At 41.7% G+C, this 19,003-nt stretch overlaps 1 protein-coding gene across 1 annotated transcript; it reads left to right on the forward strand.

Annotated features, from left to right (window-relative positions):
* Positions 1-394: 394 nt before the first annotated feature.
* Positions 395-1,956, forward strand: LOC127495041 (olfactory receptor 1-like). Its single transcript, XM_051861427.1, has one exon. The coding sequence runs from the start codon at positions 579-581 to the stop codon at positions 1,641-1,643; it is 1,065 nt and encodes a 354-aa protein (XP_051717387.1). The 5' UTR covers positions 395-578; the 3' UTR covers positions 1,644-1,956.
* The last annotated feature ends 17,047 nt before the right edge of the window (positions 1,957-19,003 follow it).

Raw genomic sequence — 19,003 nt, forward strand, 5'->3', positions numbered from 1 at the left:
TTAAATTGCTGTCCATGGAGAAGTCAGATACCTCTCGGATTTCATCAAAAATATCCTAATTTTTGCTCCGAAGGTGAACGAAGGTCTTACGTGTTTGGAACGACATGAGGGTGAGCAATTAATGACAGAATTTTTGGGTGAACTAACTCTTTAAGTTCATCTTTGAATTACTGTAATATGATGGTGCTCAAATGAAAACACAAAGGGCAGTAATAGAGATTGTTTTCAGACAAAAAAACAAAAAACAAACATCTATTCAAACTACTGCAGTGGCCAAAAAAAAAACATTGTGTTCAAAAGCTCATCGAAGCTCTAGAGATGAATCAGGCAGCCAATTATCTTTGCAGCATGACAGAATAAGGATGAGCACTGGATTTACAGCTGTATATTTAAAAGCAGCTCACAAGCGTTCAGACAGTCACTGTCATTGTTTGCTTTGACTCTAAAGCTTTATGTTTATTTATACAGGTCTGTGATTTAAATGTTATACAGCAAATTTTTAATCATTATGCTCAAATTTAAATGCAACTTTATCTAGCATTTGAAAATAACTGTTAAATGTGTAAAAAAAAAAATTTATGAATTCTCAAATTTTTCTTATGTATTTTTCTTATGATAATTTACATTTTCAGCTTTTCCAAAACAACAAATGCAAAGTTGCCATGAATTCTGTAAATGCAAGTTTTTCACAGAATATCTCCATTGTTCATCCTCAATACTTTTTCATCATTGGACTTTCAGGTATACCACATAGCACTTATTACTATATATTTTTATTTATGATTTATTTTGTTACTATCTTTGGGAACTCTGTAGTTCTTCTCATTATAGCTCTTGACCGAAGCCTGCACAGTCCAAAGTACATTAGTGTGTTTAACTTGGCCTTGGCTGATATTGGTGAAACTAATGCACTGATTCCTAACATGATGAGGACTTTTCTGTTTGAGTCACAGTACATCTCATACAATGCTTGTTTGGCAAACATGTTTTTTGTGTTCTTCTTCAGTAGTTTGCAAAGTGTCACTCTTGTTGTTCTGGCATATGATCGCTTCATTGCAATTTGTTTGCCATTAAGATATCATGCAATTGTGAACAATACCAGTATGGTTTTAGTTTTTCCAGCAATATGGGCATTTAATTCTTTTATGGTGGCCTTGATGGTGTCTTTGATCACCCGACTTTCAATTTGCGAATCCAATGTAATACAGAGTTATTTTTGTGATCATGGGCCAGTGTATAGGTTGGCATGCAATGACTATAACCTTAATAAGTCTGTGGGATTTGTCATCACATCTTTATACCTTATAGCACCAATGGTCATTATATTCCTGTCATATTTGGGCATTTTTCTTGCTTTAAGCAGAATCACAACTTGGGAAAGACGTTTAAAAGCGCTTAAGACCTGTGTTTCTCACCTGTTGTTAGTAGGGATTTATTTCTTCCCAATATGCTTCACATACCTTGCACAACTCTTGCTTGCTCTCACTCCCAATGCCAGAGTCATCAGCACATCTCTGGCATATGTTGTTCCACCAATGCTAAATCCCATCATTTATGTTTTAAACACAGCTGAAATCAAAACCTTATTGCGAAAAATGCTTGACAACAGATCTGCACCAATTAGAGATAATATTTCAAAATGACTGCAATTATTGTTTGTTTTTCTAATTCTTAATATTTATGATAATATATAAATAAAAGTATCATCAGTACTGGGACTGGATGTATGTGTTGGTGAATAGCAGTAATATGCTATTTATGTACTTGTTTATATATGAATCCAGCTGTTTCCAAGTGTGTATGTACTGCTTGTGGTCTTACTGACATCGAGACAAAACTTGAAAAGGAAGAATATTTTATAATGTGATTTGTGAACAATTATTGTTGTGTTTACTTATTTTGTTACTCTGGGGTTTCAGCCACCAAAATTGTACTAGCTTTCATCTTTCACTCTTATTAGTGAGTAAATTCAAATAAATGTTTTGTTGTTGTTGTTTTGTTGCCATCTAAAGAAAAAGTTGACATATAAATAATATTTGACTAAATAAAATAACATTCATAATATTTTCATCTTTGAACTTCTTATCAAGGTGTCCATTTGCACGTGAGGATTATTTTTGGTCACCACCACTAAATTGATTGTTGATATTATTACCAATTGATAAAATATAGATAATGAATTTACACAAAACTTAATGATTCTCCATTGTATTTATTTAATTATTGCTGTTAATGCCACTTAAAATAAAAAGTCATGCTGACACAAGTAGCACTTTAGTAGTAATGTCATTCTGTAAATCCAAAGGCCTTCAGCTTTCATTCATAACAATGAAAATGTTCCTAAATATTTAGAAATTAAAACTAAGTGTGGAAAATACAGACTATTTCCAAAGTAATTTTTAATGAAAACTATTGTTATCCAACAAGTCAATATCACAATGTCAATTAAGGGTTTTCACACGTTCGCCTGCCCATTCAGTCTGAATGGTTAATGGTAAAACAAACTTGGTTTGCTGTCCTCGAAGGAGGCTCGACCCGAGGCTCAGCTCAAGCTCCGAGTTCCCATTCAGTCGGTCACGTTCAACTTGCGTCGGACAGACCGACGAATAGGAATCTCGCTAGAGAGGCCAATCTGCTTCGAGTGTAACTAAAACGAGCCAATGCACATTGGCATGCAATCATATGCAGCAGCTGCTCGCCTGGCAGCGTAGGTATATAATGAGCAGCAGGTGCGTTGAATCTTCAGCTTTTCGCTTCAGAGCTGAACGAATGTTCCTGTCTCTCTGCAAGCAAGTGTTGAAAAATGAGTCAGCTCATCAAACTTCTCTCTGTTCAGTGCGGGTGTACAGCACGGCAGCGGGGTCGAAGTCCTCTTTTTTTTTTCTCTTTGTATTAGCCTTTTGAGCAAAAAGCTGTTCTTTCAGTGCGTTTTTGAGCGCTAAAAAGCCGTTTTCACTGCCGGTAAGAGGACCGCTTTCTAAGAGAGGAGAGCACACGACAGGCTGCACGCAATCCCTGTCTGTGTTGCCGTGGCCGTTCCCCTGCGTGCTTCAGCACTTTTAAAGAGCAAGTCCCTGAAAAAGCTTACACAAAGTAGAGCTTGCGTCTTTTTAAAGATGACATTCTACTTGTGTGTTTCTGGATGCGGTCGTTACCTGGCACCGAGGGATGGTCACGATCGCTGCATCACGTGTCTGGGCTTAAAGCACACTGAGGCAGCGTTTGTGGATGAGTCATGTACCCATTGTGGGAAGATGACCATCTCGGAGTTGCGATCGAGACTCCAGTTCCTGCAAAGGGGCGGAGTCCCAGTGCCGCTGCCTCATTCCAGTCCTCCTCAGAGGGTTGCTTCGGGTAGCGGCACTGGTGATCTGAGGATTACAGTGAGCACGCTTCCTTTGGAGAACCAACCCCCTAGGAACCCTCACTCCTCCTTGCACTCCTTAGCCAGTAGAGCTGCCGGGGGAGCGCGGTGGGCCATCTCAAAGGTGTGCACCATCCGTATCCTTCGGAGCTCCCCCCGATGACCGGATATCGATAGCTGCATCGGAGGGTGAGCCAGATTTTTCCGGAGATGACGAGTCGGCGCGGTTGCCTCCTTCGGGAACGGTAACTGTGCCCGATTCGGATCCGGAGATGATGGCTATGCTTTCCCGGGCCGCCAACAGGGTCGGGCTCGTGTGGAATCCTCCACCGTGTCCCTAATCCTCGTGGTTGGACAATTGGTATCTCGGGGTGGCGCGTGCTGGTTCTCAGCCACCCACCCTGGTTCCTTTCTTCCCGGAGGTGCATGAAGAACTCACCGGTACATGGATGGCACCTTTTACTGCCCGAAACCATTCCGGTGGGTCCTCCTCCCTCACCACCCTTGATGGCGGTGCAGCGAAGGGTTATACGCGCATCCCCTCTGTGGGACGGGCCATTGCTATGCAACTGTGCCCTAACTCCACCTGGCGGGGGAAGCCGTCTCTCCCTTCCCGGGCCTGTAAGCACTCGTCAGATCTTGCCGGCAAGGCTTACCAGGCCTGCAGGGAAGCCGCTTCCGCCCTACACGCTATGGCGTTGTTGCAGGTCCATCAGGCCAAGGCACTGAAGGACCTGCACGAGGGTGGTCACGATTCACAAGTTCTCCAGGAACTTCGTGCTGCGACGGACCTCGCGCTTCGTGCGACGAAGGTTACGGCACGGTCAGTGGGTCATGTGATGTCCACTATGGCTGACATGAGGGATACCGACAAAGTCAGGTTCTTTAATTCCCCGTGTCCCAGCCTGGCCTCTTCGGCGATGCGGTCAAGAACTTTGCCCAGCAGTTCTCAGCTGTACAGAAGCAGTCTGAGGCCATCAGTCACATCCTGCTACGGCGGTCAGCTGCTGCGTCCACCCATCTGACGCCCTCAGCCTGCTCGTCGCCGAGGGCGCCCCCCTGCGGCTGCCCCCGCTCCCGCGCCACAGCAGCAGCCTCCATCCAAGCGGCGCCGCGGAGCCAGTCGCAAGCGGGGTGCCCAGCCCGTCCAGGCCCCTGCCAAGAAGGGTGGTAAAGCCAAGAGCAAGAGGATGGATGGGACTGCTCTTCAGGAGGTGGTGACCGCACCACTCCTTCCCCCCGGAGGAGGGCCGGGTGGTAAATCCTTTGTTTTGTTTTGTTTCTGTTCCGCCAAATTTTTAAAAAAAGAGCAGTTTCCTTCATCTCCGGGTCCGAAGAGGGCTCGGAGAGTAGTGGGAGGGCAAGAACCTCTCCACTCTCATCCCCTTCTTCTATCGCCAGCGGGCAGCAGCACGTGGTTTGAGAAGGCAACCAAAGCCTCTCCTGCACCCTCTGTCCAGCCGTGGAACTAGGTAGGTGTTGCACAGCACACTCTGACCCTGCTTCGGGCCACCTCGCAGAGAGAGCCTCCCGAGCCGCGTCCCCACTTGTACGGTCTGTTGTGCGAGCCTGGTTAGCACTCCCCAGTCCGTCTCACTGGCTCATTCGAACCATCAGGCTCGACTGTGCAATTCAGTCCGCCCAGCATCCCCCCAAGTTCAGGGGCGTCCACGTCACTGCAGTGAAGACTGTCGATGCCCATGTCTTGTGTGCGGAGATCATGGTCCTACTGGCGAAGGACGCGATAGAGCCAGTCCCTCCAGCCGATATGAGGTCAGGGTTCTACAGTCCCTACTTCATTGTACCCAAGAAAAGCGGTGGGTTACGACTGATCTTGGACCTGCGAGATTTGAATCGGAGCCTCCACAAGCTACCGTTCAAAATGCTCACGCAGAAACGCATTTTCGAGTGCATCCGTCCCCAGGATTGGTTTGTAGCGATCGACCTGAAGGACGAGTACTTTCATGTCTCGATTCTACCTCGACACAGGCTGTTCCTGCGCTTTGCGTTCGAGGGTCGAGCATATCAGTACAAGGTCCTACCCTTCCAGCTGGCCCTGTCTCCCGACCGCTTCAGCACTGACTTCATGGCCAAGTCCCAAGATGGGCGTGGCAATGCGGTATGTTCCGAGTGGCAATCACTCCGGAATGTCGCCAAACCTTCAACCCGTGGTCAAACCCCTTGTTTCATCAGGCAGGAGTGCCCCTAGAGCAGGTGTCCCGGCATGCTGTGGTGTTCACAGATGCCTCTGCCGCTGGCTGGGGTCCTGCTAGTTGTGCCCTATTGGCCCAATCGGACCTGGTTCCCCGAACTCTCGCTCCTCGCGACAGCACCTCCCTGGCGCATTCCTCTGAGGAAAGACCTTCTTTCTCAGAGACGGGGCACTCTTTGGCACCCACCTCCAGACCTCTGGAAACTCCATGTCTGGTGCCTGGACGGGACGCGGAGGTTCTAGGTGACTTACCCCCCGAGGTACTTAACACCATCACTTCGGCACGTGCACAGTCTACGAGACGTGCTTACGCCTTGAAGTGGAACCTATTCATTGAGTGGTGCACTTCTTGCCGAGAAGACCCCCGAAGATGTTCGATAAGAGTCATGCTTTCATTCTTGCAGCAAGGGTTGGAGCGTAGGCTGTCTCCCTCCACCCTCAAAGTTCATGCTGCCGCAATTTCTGCATACCACGACCACATCGATGGCAAGTCTGTTGGTAAGCGCGACCTGGTAGTCAGTATCCTTAGGGGGGCGAGACGATTAAATCCTCCTTGACCCCCCTCCATACCCTCTTGGGACCTTGCTCTGGTGCTTCGAGCACTCCAGAATGCTCCCTTTGAGCCCTTGCAGTCAGCAGACTTAAAGATTCTGTCTATGAAGACTTTGCTGCTGGTTGCATTGACCTCCATCAAGAAGGTAGGGGACCTGCAGGCATTTTCGGTCGACGAATCGTGCCTAGAGTTCGAGCCGGGCGACGGCCACGTGGTACTGAGACCCCGGCCTGGCTATGTGCCCAAGGTTCCTACCACTCCCTTCATGGACCAGGTAGTGAGCCTGCAAGCGCTGCCCCCGGAGTAGGCAGACCCAGCCCTGGCTTTGCTCTGTCCAGTTCGCGCTTTGCGACTGTACATAGACAGAACTCAAAGCTTCAGGACCTCAGACCAGCTCTTTGTCTGTTATGGAGGCCAGCAGAAGAGAAAGGCTATCTCCAAGCAGAGGATGGCCCACTGGATAGTGGACGCCATCGCTTTGGCTTACCAAGCTCAAGGCGTGCCCTGCCCGCTCAGGTTGCATGCTCACTCCACGAGAGGTGTTGCATCCTCCTGGGCACTGGCTCGTGGTGCCTTGCTGACAGACATTTGTAGAGCTGCGGGCTGGGCGACACCTAACACGTTCACTAGATTCTATAGCCTTTGTATCGAGCCGGTCTCCTCCAGTGTGTTCTCACCTCAGGTCAGAGGCACGGAGAGGCCCTGGCTTAGTGTCGGCTTGCTGCGCTTACATGCGCTTATTACTCCAGAGAGAGTCCCTACAAGGCTGACCCTGTTGAGTCCTCCGATCTTCCTTCGGCAGCCGACGTGGCAGAGCGTCTGGCGCCAGGCCTATACTCAGTTGTATCCTTGAGATCCGAGTATAGGCTGGGTACCATATGTGTGACCATACAGGGATCCCATATGTCTAGTTCCATGGTTGCGCCTAAATGAAGCCTGTGTCTTTCCCTCTGGGAGAACCCACCTCTCACTGGGTTGGAGTCACCCCAGTTCTTCCATATGTAGTACAGCCCTAAGGGGTTAGTCCATATGTACTTCTCCACATAACTTCTTCGGGGAAGGATGTGGCTCCGCAGCGTTCCTTTCCAGTGAAAGGGTACGCTTTCCCAGTGTTATCCAATAGTCTCACTGAGTGGGTGTTGGGGAACAGCAGTGATCGACACTCTCTGTGTTAGCCCTGTCCCACCGTCCTTAGGCAAGGGGGTTCAGGTGACTTAGAACAGAGCGCTGGAAGGGGGCAGCTCCTGTGGCACTTTGGTAGGGATTTCTATTCGTCAGTCTGTCCGACGTACGTCGAACGTGACCAACTGAATGGGAACGTCTCGGTTACAAAGGTAACCCTCGTTCCCTGAAGGAGGGAACGGAGACGTACATCCCGTCGCCACAGTCGCTGTACCCTGCTGATGCTGCCGCCTATCCGGTTCGGCTCCTCAGCGAAAACCTGAAGATGCAACACACCTGCTGCTCATTATATACCTGCGCTGCGAGGCGAGCAGCTGCTGCATATGATTGCATGCCAATGTGCATTGGCTCATTTTAGTTACACTCGAAGCAGATTGGCCTCTCTAGCGAGATTCCTATTCATCGGTCTGTCCGACGTACGTTTCCGTTCCCTCCTTCAGGGAACAAGGGTTACCTTTGTAACCGAGACATTAAACTCCCCTATAACAGTACTACGCAGAGGGAGAAATAGAGGAGGAGATGGGAAGGAGGAGGGATGCTGGAAGAATTGTCGATGGGATGAAGCAGTGACTGCTGCTTATATACGCTTGTAATGATGATTGACAGGACTGAATGTTTAGGCTCCTTCCTTTACCTTTATTTATATAGCGCTTTTTACAATGCAGATTGTGTCAAAGCAGCTTTAAAGTGATAACTGGTATATAATTTTGGCTGCACAGCAGCTCTTAAAGAAAATGCTGTCAATGTAGGCAGATGCAAAGCACTGTTGAATATCAAATGTCAAATGTCAAGTGTCCCCAACTAAGCAAGCCAAAGGCGACAGCGGCAAGGAACCCAAACTCCAACAGGTGACATCAGGTGGCAAACAGGTGGCAAATAGGTGTTAAAATGGAGAAAAAAAAACTTGGGAGAAACCAGGCTTAGTCGGGGGGCCAGTTCTCCTCTGGCAAACAGCGCTTTGTTACGATTCAGGTAGCTATCATAAGCCCGATAGGATCGCAACATTCAAAGTATTTATTCCAGTTCAATCCAGTTGAGGATCGTATTCATCACGCCGGTATGGACAGTTTGTTGAGGAACTGTGCCACTAGCTGTCGTGTCGATGAGGCCTTCACAATGGATGATCTAGTTGACTCAATCTCTGCTGACACTTCAGGGGTGCATTGTGGTCGTGTCAAGGCGTAGGTCCTCAATCTCACCTGGATATGGCCTGGATCTGGTTGACTACGGTAAACCTCGGGATAAACAGAAAGACTGATATTAGCGTAGATGCCATTCTTCTTCTGATGTAATGAGTACATCTGGTGTTATAGGAAGTGTTCCCGGTTCCGGCTGACCTAATTTATGCAGCCTAATAATCCTTTAACGGATTTGAAAAAATAAATTGATAATGTGTTATGTGTATGCCAGGTTAAAGAGATGTGTTTTTGGTCTAGATTTAAACTGACAGAGTGTGTCTGCTTCCCGAACAATGCTAGGAAGATTGTTCCAGAGTTTAGGTGCCAAATAGGAGAAGGATCTACTGCCTGCAGTTGATTTTGATATTCTAGGTATTATCAACTGGCCTGAATTCTGAGATCGCAATAGACGTGAAGGACTATAATGAATTAAGAGCTCGCTCAGGTACTGGGGAGCTAAACTATTTAGTGCTTTGTAAGTAATTAGCAAGATTTTAAAATCTATACGATGTTTAACAGGAAGCCAATGCAGTGTTGACAGAACTGGGCTAATATGGTCATACTTCCTAGTTCTAGTAAGAACTCTAGCTGCTGCATTTTGTACGAGCTGTAGTTTGTTTAACAAGCGAGCGGAACAACCACCCAGTAGAGCGTTACAGTAATCTAGCCTTGAGGTCATGAACGCATGAAGTAACTGTTCTGCATTTGTCATTGAGAGCATATGTCGTAGTTTAGATATATTTTTAAGATGGAAGAATGCGGTTTTACAGATGCTAGAAACATGGCCTTCAAATGAAAGATTGGTATCAAAGAGCACACCCAGGTTCCTAACTGACGACGAAGACTTAACAGAGCAGCCATCAAGTGTTAGACACTATTCTAGGTTATTACGTGAAGAAGTTTTTGGACCAAAAATTAGAATCTCTGTTTTTTCTGAATTTAGTAGTAGGAAATTACTGGTCATCCGATTTTTTATATCAGCTATGCATTCTGTTAATTTTGTGAATTGGTAAGTTTCGTCAGGGCGCGAAGAAATATAGAGCTGAGTATCATCAGCGTAACAGTGAAAACTAAGGCCATGCTTCCTAATGATATCTCCTAAGGGTAGCATGTACAGAGTGAACAGCAACGGTCCTAGTACTGAGCCTTGCAGTACTCCATATTGAACTTGTGATCGATATGACATCTCTTTGTTTACTACTACAAACTGATAACGGTCAGATAAGTATGATTTGAATCATGACAGTGCAATTCCACTAATGCCAACATAATTTTCAAGTCTATTTAAAAGAATATTGTGATCAATAGTGTCAAATGCAGCACTAAGATCCAGTAACACTAACAGAGAGATACAACCACGATCTGATGATAAGAGCAAATCATTAGTAACTCTAATGAGAGCAGTCTCAGTACTATGGTACGGTCTAAATCCTGACTGGAAATCCTCACAGATACTATTTCTTTCTAAAAAGGAACATAGTTGTGATGATACTGCCTTTTCTAGTATTTTTGACAGAAAAGTGAGATTTGAAATCGGCCTGTAATTGACTAATTCTCTAGGATCAAGTTGTGGTTTTTTAATAATAGGTTTAATAATAGCCAGCTTAAAAGTTTTGGTACGTATCCTAGTGATAAAGATGAATTAACGATATTAAGAAGAGGATCTATGACCTCTGGAAGCATCTCTTTCAATAGCTTAGTTGGTATAGGGTCTAACATACATGTTGTTGATTTTGATGATTTAACAAGTTTAGACAATTCTTCCTCTCCTAAAGCAGTAAATGAATTGAATTTTTCCTCAGGGACACTACAATGCACTGTCTGACGCGATACTGTAGTAGACGGTTGCATGGTTATAATTTTCTCTCTAATATTGTCAATCTTGCAAGTAAAGAAGTTCATAAGGTCATTACTGCTGTGCTCTTTGGAAACATCAGAAGTTGAAGCTTTATTTCTTGTTAATTTAGCCACTGTATCAAATAAATACCTAGGGTTGTGCTTATTTTCTTCTAAAAGTTTTGAAAAATAGGCAGATCTAGCAGTTTTTAAGGCCTTTCTGTACTCAATCATTCTCTCTCTCCACGAAATGCGAAAAACTTCTAGTTTTGTTTTCTTCCAGCTGCGCTCCATTTTTCTGAACCTACATTTGGAACTACATTTAATATCACACTCTCAGCTGCATGAATTCTGTTTACTCTGGTCCTTCACTGCCATCTAGTGGCAACATTTTAATAAGAGTTTGTTTTTGTGTAAAACCCAGAGATCAATACTTATACTATGAATACAAAACAATGTTGCATCGCAGTTATCAGCATAATAGACTAACATGTTCATCCTTGAATTACTGTAACGATATGCACAAATGAGAACACATTGTTGTGAAGATGTTTGCTAACCAGTAAAAAATAGATCAGACAACTTAATAATAATAATAATAATAATAATATATTTTTTATAAATATCGCCTTTTTATTTATATAGCGCCTTTCAAGAAACCAAGGACGCTTTACGTAATATTAACAAATACCACAAATAATACAGATTTACAATCAGTGAACAACAAAGTGAACAGGCAGTCATACAGTGATCATATAACATACAAGACAATAAGTATGGAGCTGACAATGGAAGTAATCAATCAGTTAACAAAATATATTGTAAATAAATGAGTTTTAAGTCTTAAAGGTCTGGAGTGAGGAGACAGCACAGAGGTTTTGGGGCAGCTTGTTCCAAAGCTAAGGAGCAGAAATGCTGAACGCCTTATCACCAAGTTTGAACTCTGGAAATACAAGAAAATTCTCAGAACCCAAGCTAAAATATGGGCAGGAACATAAGGGTGTATTAATTCTGTAAGGTATGAAGGTGCTAAACCATGGCAGGCCTTAAAATATAGGATAGTATTTAGAACTGAATGTGATAGACAATAGAGAGCCAGTGCAGTTGCTGAAGGATGGGAGTGAAGTGAGCTGATTTTTTGTTAAATGTAAGGACAGGAGCAGTTGAGTTTTTAACTAGTTGCAAGTGATTAAGGTCTTTAGTGGGTAGGCCACAAAACAGAGTTACAATAGTCCAGACGTGAGGTTATAAAAGCATGGATAACAGTTTCGGCATCTGACATTTAGTGAAAGTCAATGTTGCAAACTTAATAAAAAGGTATGTGAATGCTCTACATTGTGTGGCAAAACATGTAGTATATAAAAGTTACAATATAAATTGCATGTAGCTTGTTTGTTCACAGTTGTAAAGCAGAACTAAATTAATATAGGCGAATAAATTAATATAAGAAAAACGTCTCAGGTTATGCATGTAACCATGGTTTCCTAAGAATAACAAGATGCTACGTCCCCTAGGGGTTGCTATGAGGGAATGCCTCCGGCCTTACCAAAGCCTGAAGCATGAGTCTAAACACGACAATGAACTGGACATTGGCAGGCGGCAGCCTATGATGTCATCACCGGTGCGACCGTGAGTATAAAAGGGCACCTGTGAAATACGTCATCCACTTCTTGTCGCTATAGGGAACGGAATACCCATGCTGCCATGTTGAAGAGATGAGTGCCCTATTGGCTGAGCTAAGTCAAAGGACTCACAGGAGTCCTCATCGCTAAGGTTCACCAGCAATGATCATAGACCAGAGCTTCTCAAGAACAGAGGCTTCAACAGGATGACTCTAAAGAGATGAAGCCTAACTACGTTCATATTCAGGCCAGCGTCCAAGGATGCTCACAGAGAGCCTAACACAAACTCAAAAGGGAGGCCTAGGCAACATTCTAACCCACAGGCAATAGAGAGAAAGAGAGTTTAAAAGAGCTAAGCTCAGTCTACTGGCTCGAGAAGCTCTACAGAGTGGAGTCCTCGATACAATGACTCTCATAATGAGGAGGCCTATTACACTCCACTCTTAACTCTCTGGGGTCTGAGGCTGATTTGGGGTCCTGGAGTAGTTTTGACATGCCCTGATATTTGTGCTTTTTTTCAGCTGCTTATAAACATATTAATGACAAAAGTCTCATTACACTGTATTCAGCACAAACTAGGCTACAATAATATATGAGCAACGAGTATGTATATGTTTGTATTTTTGAGAGAATTATGTATATGCATGGTTTTTGAAAAAAAAAAAAAAAAAATCACTGAAATAAGGCCTCAAAACATACTAAACATTTTTTCACAAGACTTTTGGGAAGTGTATTTTTTTTTTGTCAAGAGTTTTTGGTTCAAAATTATGTAAAAATCATCCTGCCTACTCAGTCATATAAAACAATGTATTGATTTTAAATTTTAAAAATTAGACACTTTTTGTTTAGAAAGGCCATATGCAAGGAGGCAAGAATCTTCATGAATAATGCTGTGATTCACACCTGAGGAGATTAAGACCCTGCCCCTAATGAGCCACATAATGAGCCATTCAGTGAGGAATGTGACTGAGTGAACTAAGAAAGAATGCAATGACAAAAGAAATATATAATTTTTAATACATATAATATAATTATAATATAATATAATATATAATTTTAAAATTTAGAATATAGTTAACTATATAAATGAGTCAAAGACACAATGCTCGTCAGAAAGGCAAAGGGGGAGGTGTTGCTGTAATTTATAGTAATATTTTCAGTATTACTCAAAAGTCTTTCAAATATAATTCCTTCGAAGTGATGGTGCTTTATGTAACGTTATGTAAGTTGACATTTGTGCTGGCTACTGTATACAGGCTACCAAGGCACCATACAGACTTTATCAAAGAATTTGATGATTTTCTATTTACTAGCTGCAGATAAAGTCCTTGTTGTTGGTGATTTTAATATCCATGTTGATAGTGATAAAGACGCATTGGAATTGGCATTTCTATACATTCTAAACTCTATTGGAGTTAGACAACACGTGTCAGGACCCACTCATTGTCGTAATCATACTTCAGATCTAATATTGTCACATGGAATCAATATTGATGCCGTTGAAATTCTGCAGCAAAGCGATGACATCTCAGATCATTATTTAATCTCGTATATACTACATTTAGCCAAGGCTGCAAAACCGCCACCCAGCCATAAATACGGTAAAACCATCACTTCTACCACTAAAGATTGCTTTATAAATAATCTTCCTGATCAGTTTCATCGCCTTAGCATAACAGATAGCTTAGAAGACCTCGATGTTGCAACAGAAACTATTGTCTTTTCCAGCACATTAGACTCAGTTGCTCCTCTGCGCTTAAAGAAAATTAAAGAAATTAATCCAACACCGTGGCTCTTAAGAGAGCTGCCAGAAAAATGGAGCGCAGCTGGAAGAAAACAAAACTAGAAGTTTTTCGCATTTCGTGGAGAGAGAGAATGATTGAGTACAGAAAGGCCTTAAAAACTGCTTATTTCTCAAATCTTTTAGAAGAAAATAAACACAACCCTAGGTATTTATTTGATACAGTGGCTAAATTAATGAGAAATAGAGCTTCAACTTCTGATGTTTTCAAGCAGCACAGCAGTAATGACTTTATGAACTTCTTTACTTGCAATATTGACAAAATTAGAGAGAAAATTATAACTATGCAACCGTCTATTACAGTATCGCATCAGACAGTGCACTGTAGTGTCCCTGAGGAAAAATTCCATTCATTCGTTGCTTTAGGACAGGAAGAATTGTCTAAACTTGTTAAATCATCAAAATCAACAACATATATGTTAGAACCTATACTGATTAAGCTATTGAAAGAGATGCTTCCAGAGGTCATAGATCCTCTTCTTAATATTGTTAATTCATCTTTATCACTAGATTACATACCGAAAACTTTTAAGCTGGCTATTATTAAACCTCTTATTAAAAAACAACTTGATCCTAGAGAATTAGTCAATTACAGGCCGATCTCAAATCTACCTTTTCTGTCAAAAATACTAGAAAAGGCAGTATCATCACAACTACGTTCCTTCTTGGAAAGAAATGTTATCTGTGAGGATTTCCAGTCAGGATTTAGACAGTACCATAGTACTGAGACTGCTCTCATTAGAGTTACTAATGATTTGCTCTTATCATCAGATCGTGGTTGTATCTCTCTATTAGTGTTACTAGATCTCAGTGCTGCTTTTGACACTATTGACCACAATATTCTTTTGAATAGACTTGAAAATTACATTGGCATTAGTGGAATTGCATTGGCATGGTTCAAATCTTACTTATCTGAACGTTATGAGTTTGTAGTAGTAAACGAAAAGATGTCATATCGATCACAAGTTAAATATGGAGCAGTGTTAATTTCGTTGACGAGTAATTTTCGTCATAATTTTTGTCAACGACATTTTTTCACAGACGAAAACGAGGCGATGACTAAATAAAAATGAGTTTTCAATGACTAAAATTATGACTAAAATCTACTCTCAATTTCGCCAACGACTAAAAACGAAACGAAAATGATAAGAGAGGGACGATTTGGGAAGATATCTAGTCAGGACTGCTGTCCTGTGTTGCGCGCTCTACAGCCTCGTCCAGCAGCATTTCAGACTGCTTTGCAATTAATGAATAACGCACATTTATGCCAAGCGAATGCTTACAAGATAATGTTGATGAATTATGACAATGTTTACTACACAATGTTTATATGGTAATATGTTTTAGACGGTTGTAAGAATGCATATTTTATCTCCCTCTTCTGAACGTAAATGAGCAGCCTGCTACAGTGCAGACATTTCAGAATAAGAGTCACGGTGTATGCAGGATGGTTTATAATTATTTTTTTCCTGGTCATTATTGTTATTTTGTTTACACAACAAACTGTATTTAACTTAATTTAATTTCTATTTAATTCATAGTAAACTACTGTATCTTCTGTCACAGGAAGGAAAGACTAAGAACATTATTTGACACATTATTCTATATATTTTACAAGTATAAGGGTTATTATAGTTAAACCTAAAACCATAAAAAATTCCAAGCTTTGGCTTAACCTGATGTACTAAAATAACTAAAACAGAAAAAAAACAACAACAAAAAAAAACAACTATAATGACATTTAAAAGCAAAAACTAAAACTATAATAGTACCTCAATGATAATTGTGTCAATCCCTGAATAGTACTGAACTGAGCTCTCTTTCATGTCTTTTTGCACTTAAATGGTCAAAAAATGTCCGTTTTGGCAAGTAAAGTACAGTTGGTTCTCTTAAGTGAACATAAACATTTTGGAGAATATCAGATGTATATCAGTGTATTGGATCTGTGTATTGTTAGAGAAATGCTTACTTAATGCATTACAATTTAACTAAATTAGATTTTAGTCGACTGTAGAAGTCTACTGTAGATTTAGTTGACTAAAACTAGACTAAAACTAAAACCATTTCCGATGACTAAAATATGACTAAAACTAAATGACATTTTAGTCAAAAGACTATGACTAAAACTAAATCAAAATTTGCTGTCAAAATTAACACTGATATGGGATACCGCAAGGCTCAGTACTAGGACCGTTGCTTTTCACTCTGTACATGCTACTCTTGGGAGATATCATTAGGAAGAATGGCATTAGTTTTCACTGTTATCCTGATGATACTCAGCTCTATATTTCTTCGAGCCCCGACGAAACTTACCAATTCACAAAATTAACGGAATGCATAGCTGATATAAAAAATTGGATTCCCATAACACCTGATGTACTCGCTACATCATAAGAAGAATGGCGTGTACGCTAATATTAGTCTCTCTCTGTTTATCCTGAGATTGCCACAGCCTGCCAGATCCAGGCCGTATCCAGATGAGATGAAGGACCTGCGCCTAGACATGATGATAACGCAGCCCTGACGTTTCAACTAAATTATCCCCTGCGAAGGCCTCCTTCCCTTTCCTTTCCCTATGTATAGATAAAACGTTATCAAAATTATTCCAGTTCAGTAGGAAAGGTGTCATTCAAGTGGCCCCTAAAGTAATAATTAACAATTTTTACAACGGAAGTGATTCAATCAAAAAACAACTTTAGCTCGATAATAATTTTCCTATTGTCACTGTGAAGCTGCTTTGAAACAATATGTATTGTGAAAAGCGCTATATAAATGAAGATGACTTCACATTTTGAGTACAGTTATACCTGGAAATAAATCCTTCAAAGATATAACTGAACATCACTTACCTGGCATTTGGTGTTTGGTGTTTCTATGCACTGGAGGGAAAATAAAATAAGAAAAAAAAACCTTTCCTGCTTTCAGTCAGTGATCTCAGTATCATATGCATGCAGTCCAATGTGGGCCAATATCTGGTCACTATGATTCTCAAATCTTTGAGATAAAAGAAAAAAAACCCCTCTGTGAGCATGCTGATAACAGGATCATATCAGCTATTGTATTAACGTTAATATAATGTCCACTCTTAACAGAAAACATGATTTTTGTGATCTCATGCATGCATGTATTATTGCACATCATGTGAAGAAAATTTTGTATAGGCCTAATATATTTTAAATTACAGTACCGGTCAAAAGATTGGACACATCATGCTCATCAAGCCTTCATTTATTGGATCAGAAATACAGAAAATAACACCAATACTGTGGAATATTATTACAATTTAAAATAATGGGTTTCTTTTGTAATATACTTTAAAATATAATGTATTTCTGTGATGCAAAGCATCTAAACATTTATATTACCTCTATGGCATTTTATGTATTATGTTTGTTATATTATAGAACCTAAATGTTAATGTGCAGTTTAATATGTTGTTAACACATTTTATTTCAGTATTTATTACGTATTTCAGTCGATTTCACTCATCTCAGTATAGCAATATAGTTTGGGAATAGCCAATATGGCAATTTACTAATGTAAGTTATGTGTAGTAAACGAAACCGTGCGATCTGCCCCATTAATTCACACTGAGACACACAAAACTTGCAAGATTCATATTTAAACAGTCTTTTTGCGGTTTAATATTCACAGACACTATATCGCAATTAGAATAAAGAGAGTAAAAAAAAGTACCATTCACAATCATCGGCTTGATCTAGTTGATCCTCAAAATGAAATTGAAAGTTGTGCTCTTACTCTGAGGTAAATTCTTCCAAAATTATTCCCCACTGCTTCTCAAAACCATGTACATGAATCTGACAAAGTTTGATGCATTTTTTTGAGTTGATGCGGCCGTTCACTCTGTTACATGGATTGCCTCAGAATTTGCCTTTGAATAGTGCGCACTCTCCGTGGGCGTGGCCGCATTAGTGGATAATGAGATGACTGACATCTCTCTCTTTTCAAACAGATTACATAAACAGAGAATATTTGTTTTCGATTAAACTTATATGATTTTAAACCTGGCATTTCAACATTTCTTTAGCTATATGTCTCATGTTTGTGTGATTAGGATTCACTAAGTTACAGTTCATTTTCTGAGGACTATCAGAATGGACTTCATTGAGAAAGAGACTGCAACTCACGCATCATGTTAGTTTTCTTTATTTTGCAAAAAGCACAACATTTTGTTTTTACTGCGAGTGTACACAAATAAAAGAAGACATTCCAAAGTTTGTAATAATATATAACTCTTATTTGTATGTCCAAAATTGACAGAGTATTTTGAGTCTCTTTCGCACTGGTAAGAAAAAACCGAGCTGGTATTGCCGGCGCGACGGCCAACTCCTGAGTGTTAAGGTCAGTAGTCATGGAGGCTCCCAGAGAGCTTAACAACCCAGCATACTACCTTCTTGCCTAGCCGAGCTCTAGGAGGGGAGGGCTCGGTATGACAACTCTTTAAATTGAGAAGAGACCTAACAGCACCCTACACTCAGGATATCTTGCAAGGAGAGAGAGAGCCCACTACCCACAATCGCTTATCCTAGCAGAGCTCAAGGGAGCAGAAGCCTCAAGAAAATAACTCTTATCAGTGAGAGGAGGTCTGTCGACACTTGCAGTAGCCAAGGAGGCTCACAGAAAGCCTAACCACTTAGCAAATATTATCGAGATATAGAAGCGGAGGCCTCAGCATGATGACTCTCTAAATTGAGAGGAGACCTAACGACACCCCACACTCAGGATATCTGGCAAGAAGGCTCATCAAGAGCCTGCAACTCGCAATTGCTATCCCAGCAGAGCTCAAGGGAGTGGAAGCCTCAAGAAAATAACTCTCTCAACGAGTGGAGGCCTGTTGACATTCACAGTAGCCAAGGAGGCTCACAGAAAGCCTAACAACTTAGCAAACATACCTAGTTAATCTCCAGGGGCAGAGGTCTCAACATCACAACTCTCTAAATGGAGAGGAGGCCTAACAACAGCCCACGCTCAGGACATTTTGCAAGGAGGCTCACAGAGAGCCTACAACTCACAATCGCTATCTTAGCACAGCTCTTGAGGAGCAGAGGCCTCAATAAGATAATTCTGTATCGAAAGGAATCCTAAAAACACTCACAGTAGCCAAGGAGAATCACAGAGAGCCTAACAACTTAGCGAACAGCCTAGCCAAGTCTGGGAAGCGGAGGCCTCATTAGAATAGTTCTCTCTAGCGAGAGGAGGACTAGCAACGCTCGCACTAGCTAAGGAGGCTAAAG

Source organism: Ctenopharyngodon idella, chromosome 15, assembly GCF_019924925.1.
Source record: "Ctenopharyngodon idella isolate HZGC_01 chromosome 15, HZGC01, whole genome shotgun sequence".
NCBI lineage: Eukaryota > Metazoa > Chordata > Actinopteri > Cypriniformes > Xenocyprididae > Ctenopharyngodon > Ctenopharyngodon idella.

Bases quoted from the DNA above. Each gene is read 5' to 3' on its own strand.
- LOC127495041 (XM_051861427.1), top strand. From the start codon at position 579: ATGAATTCTCAAATTTTTCTTATGTATTTTTCTTATGATAATTTACAT.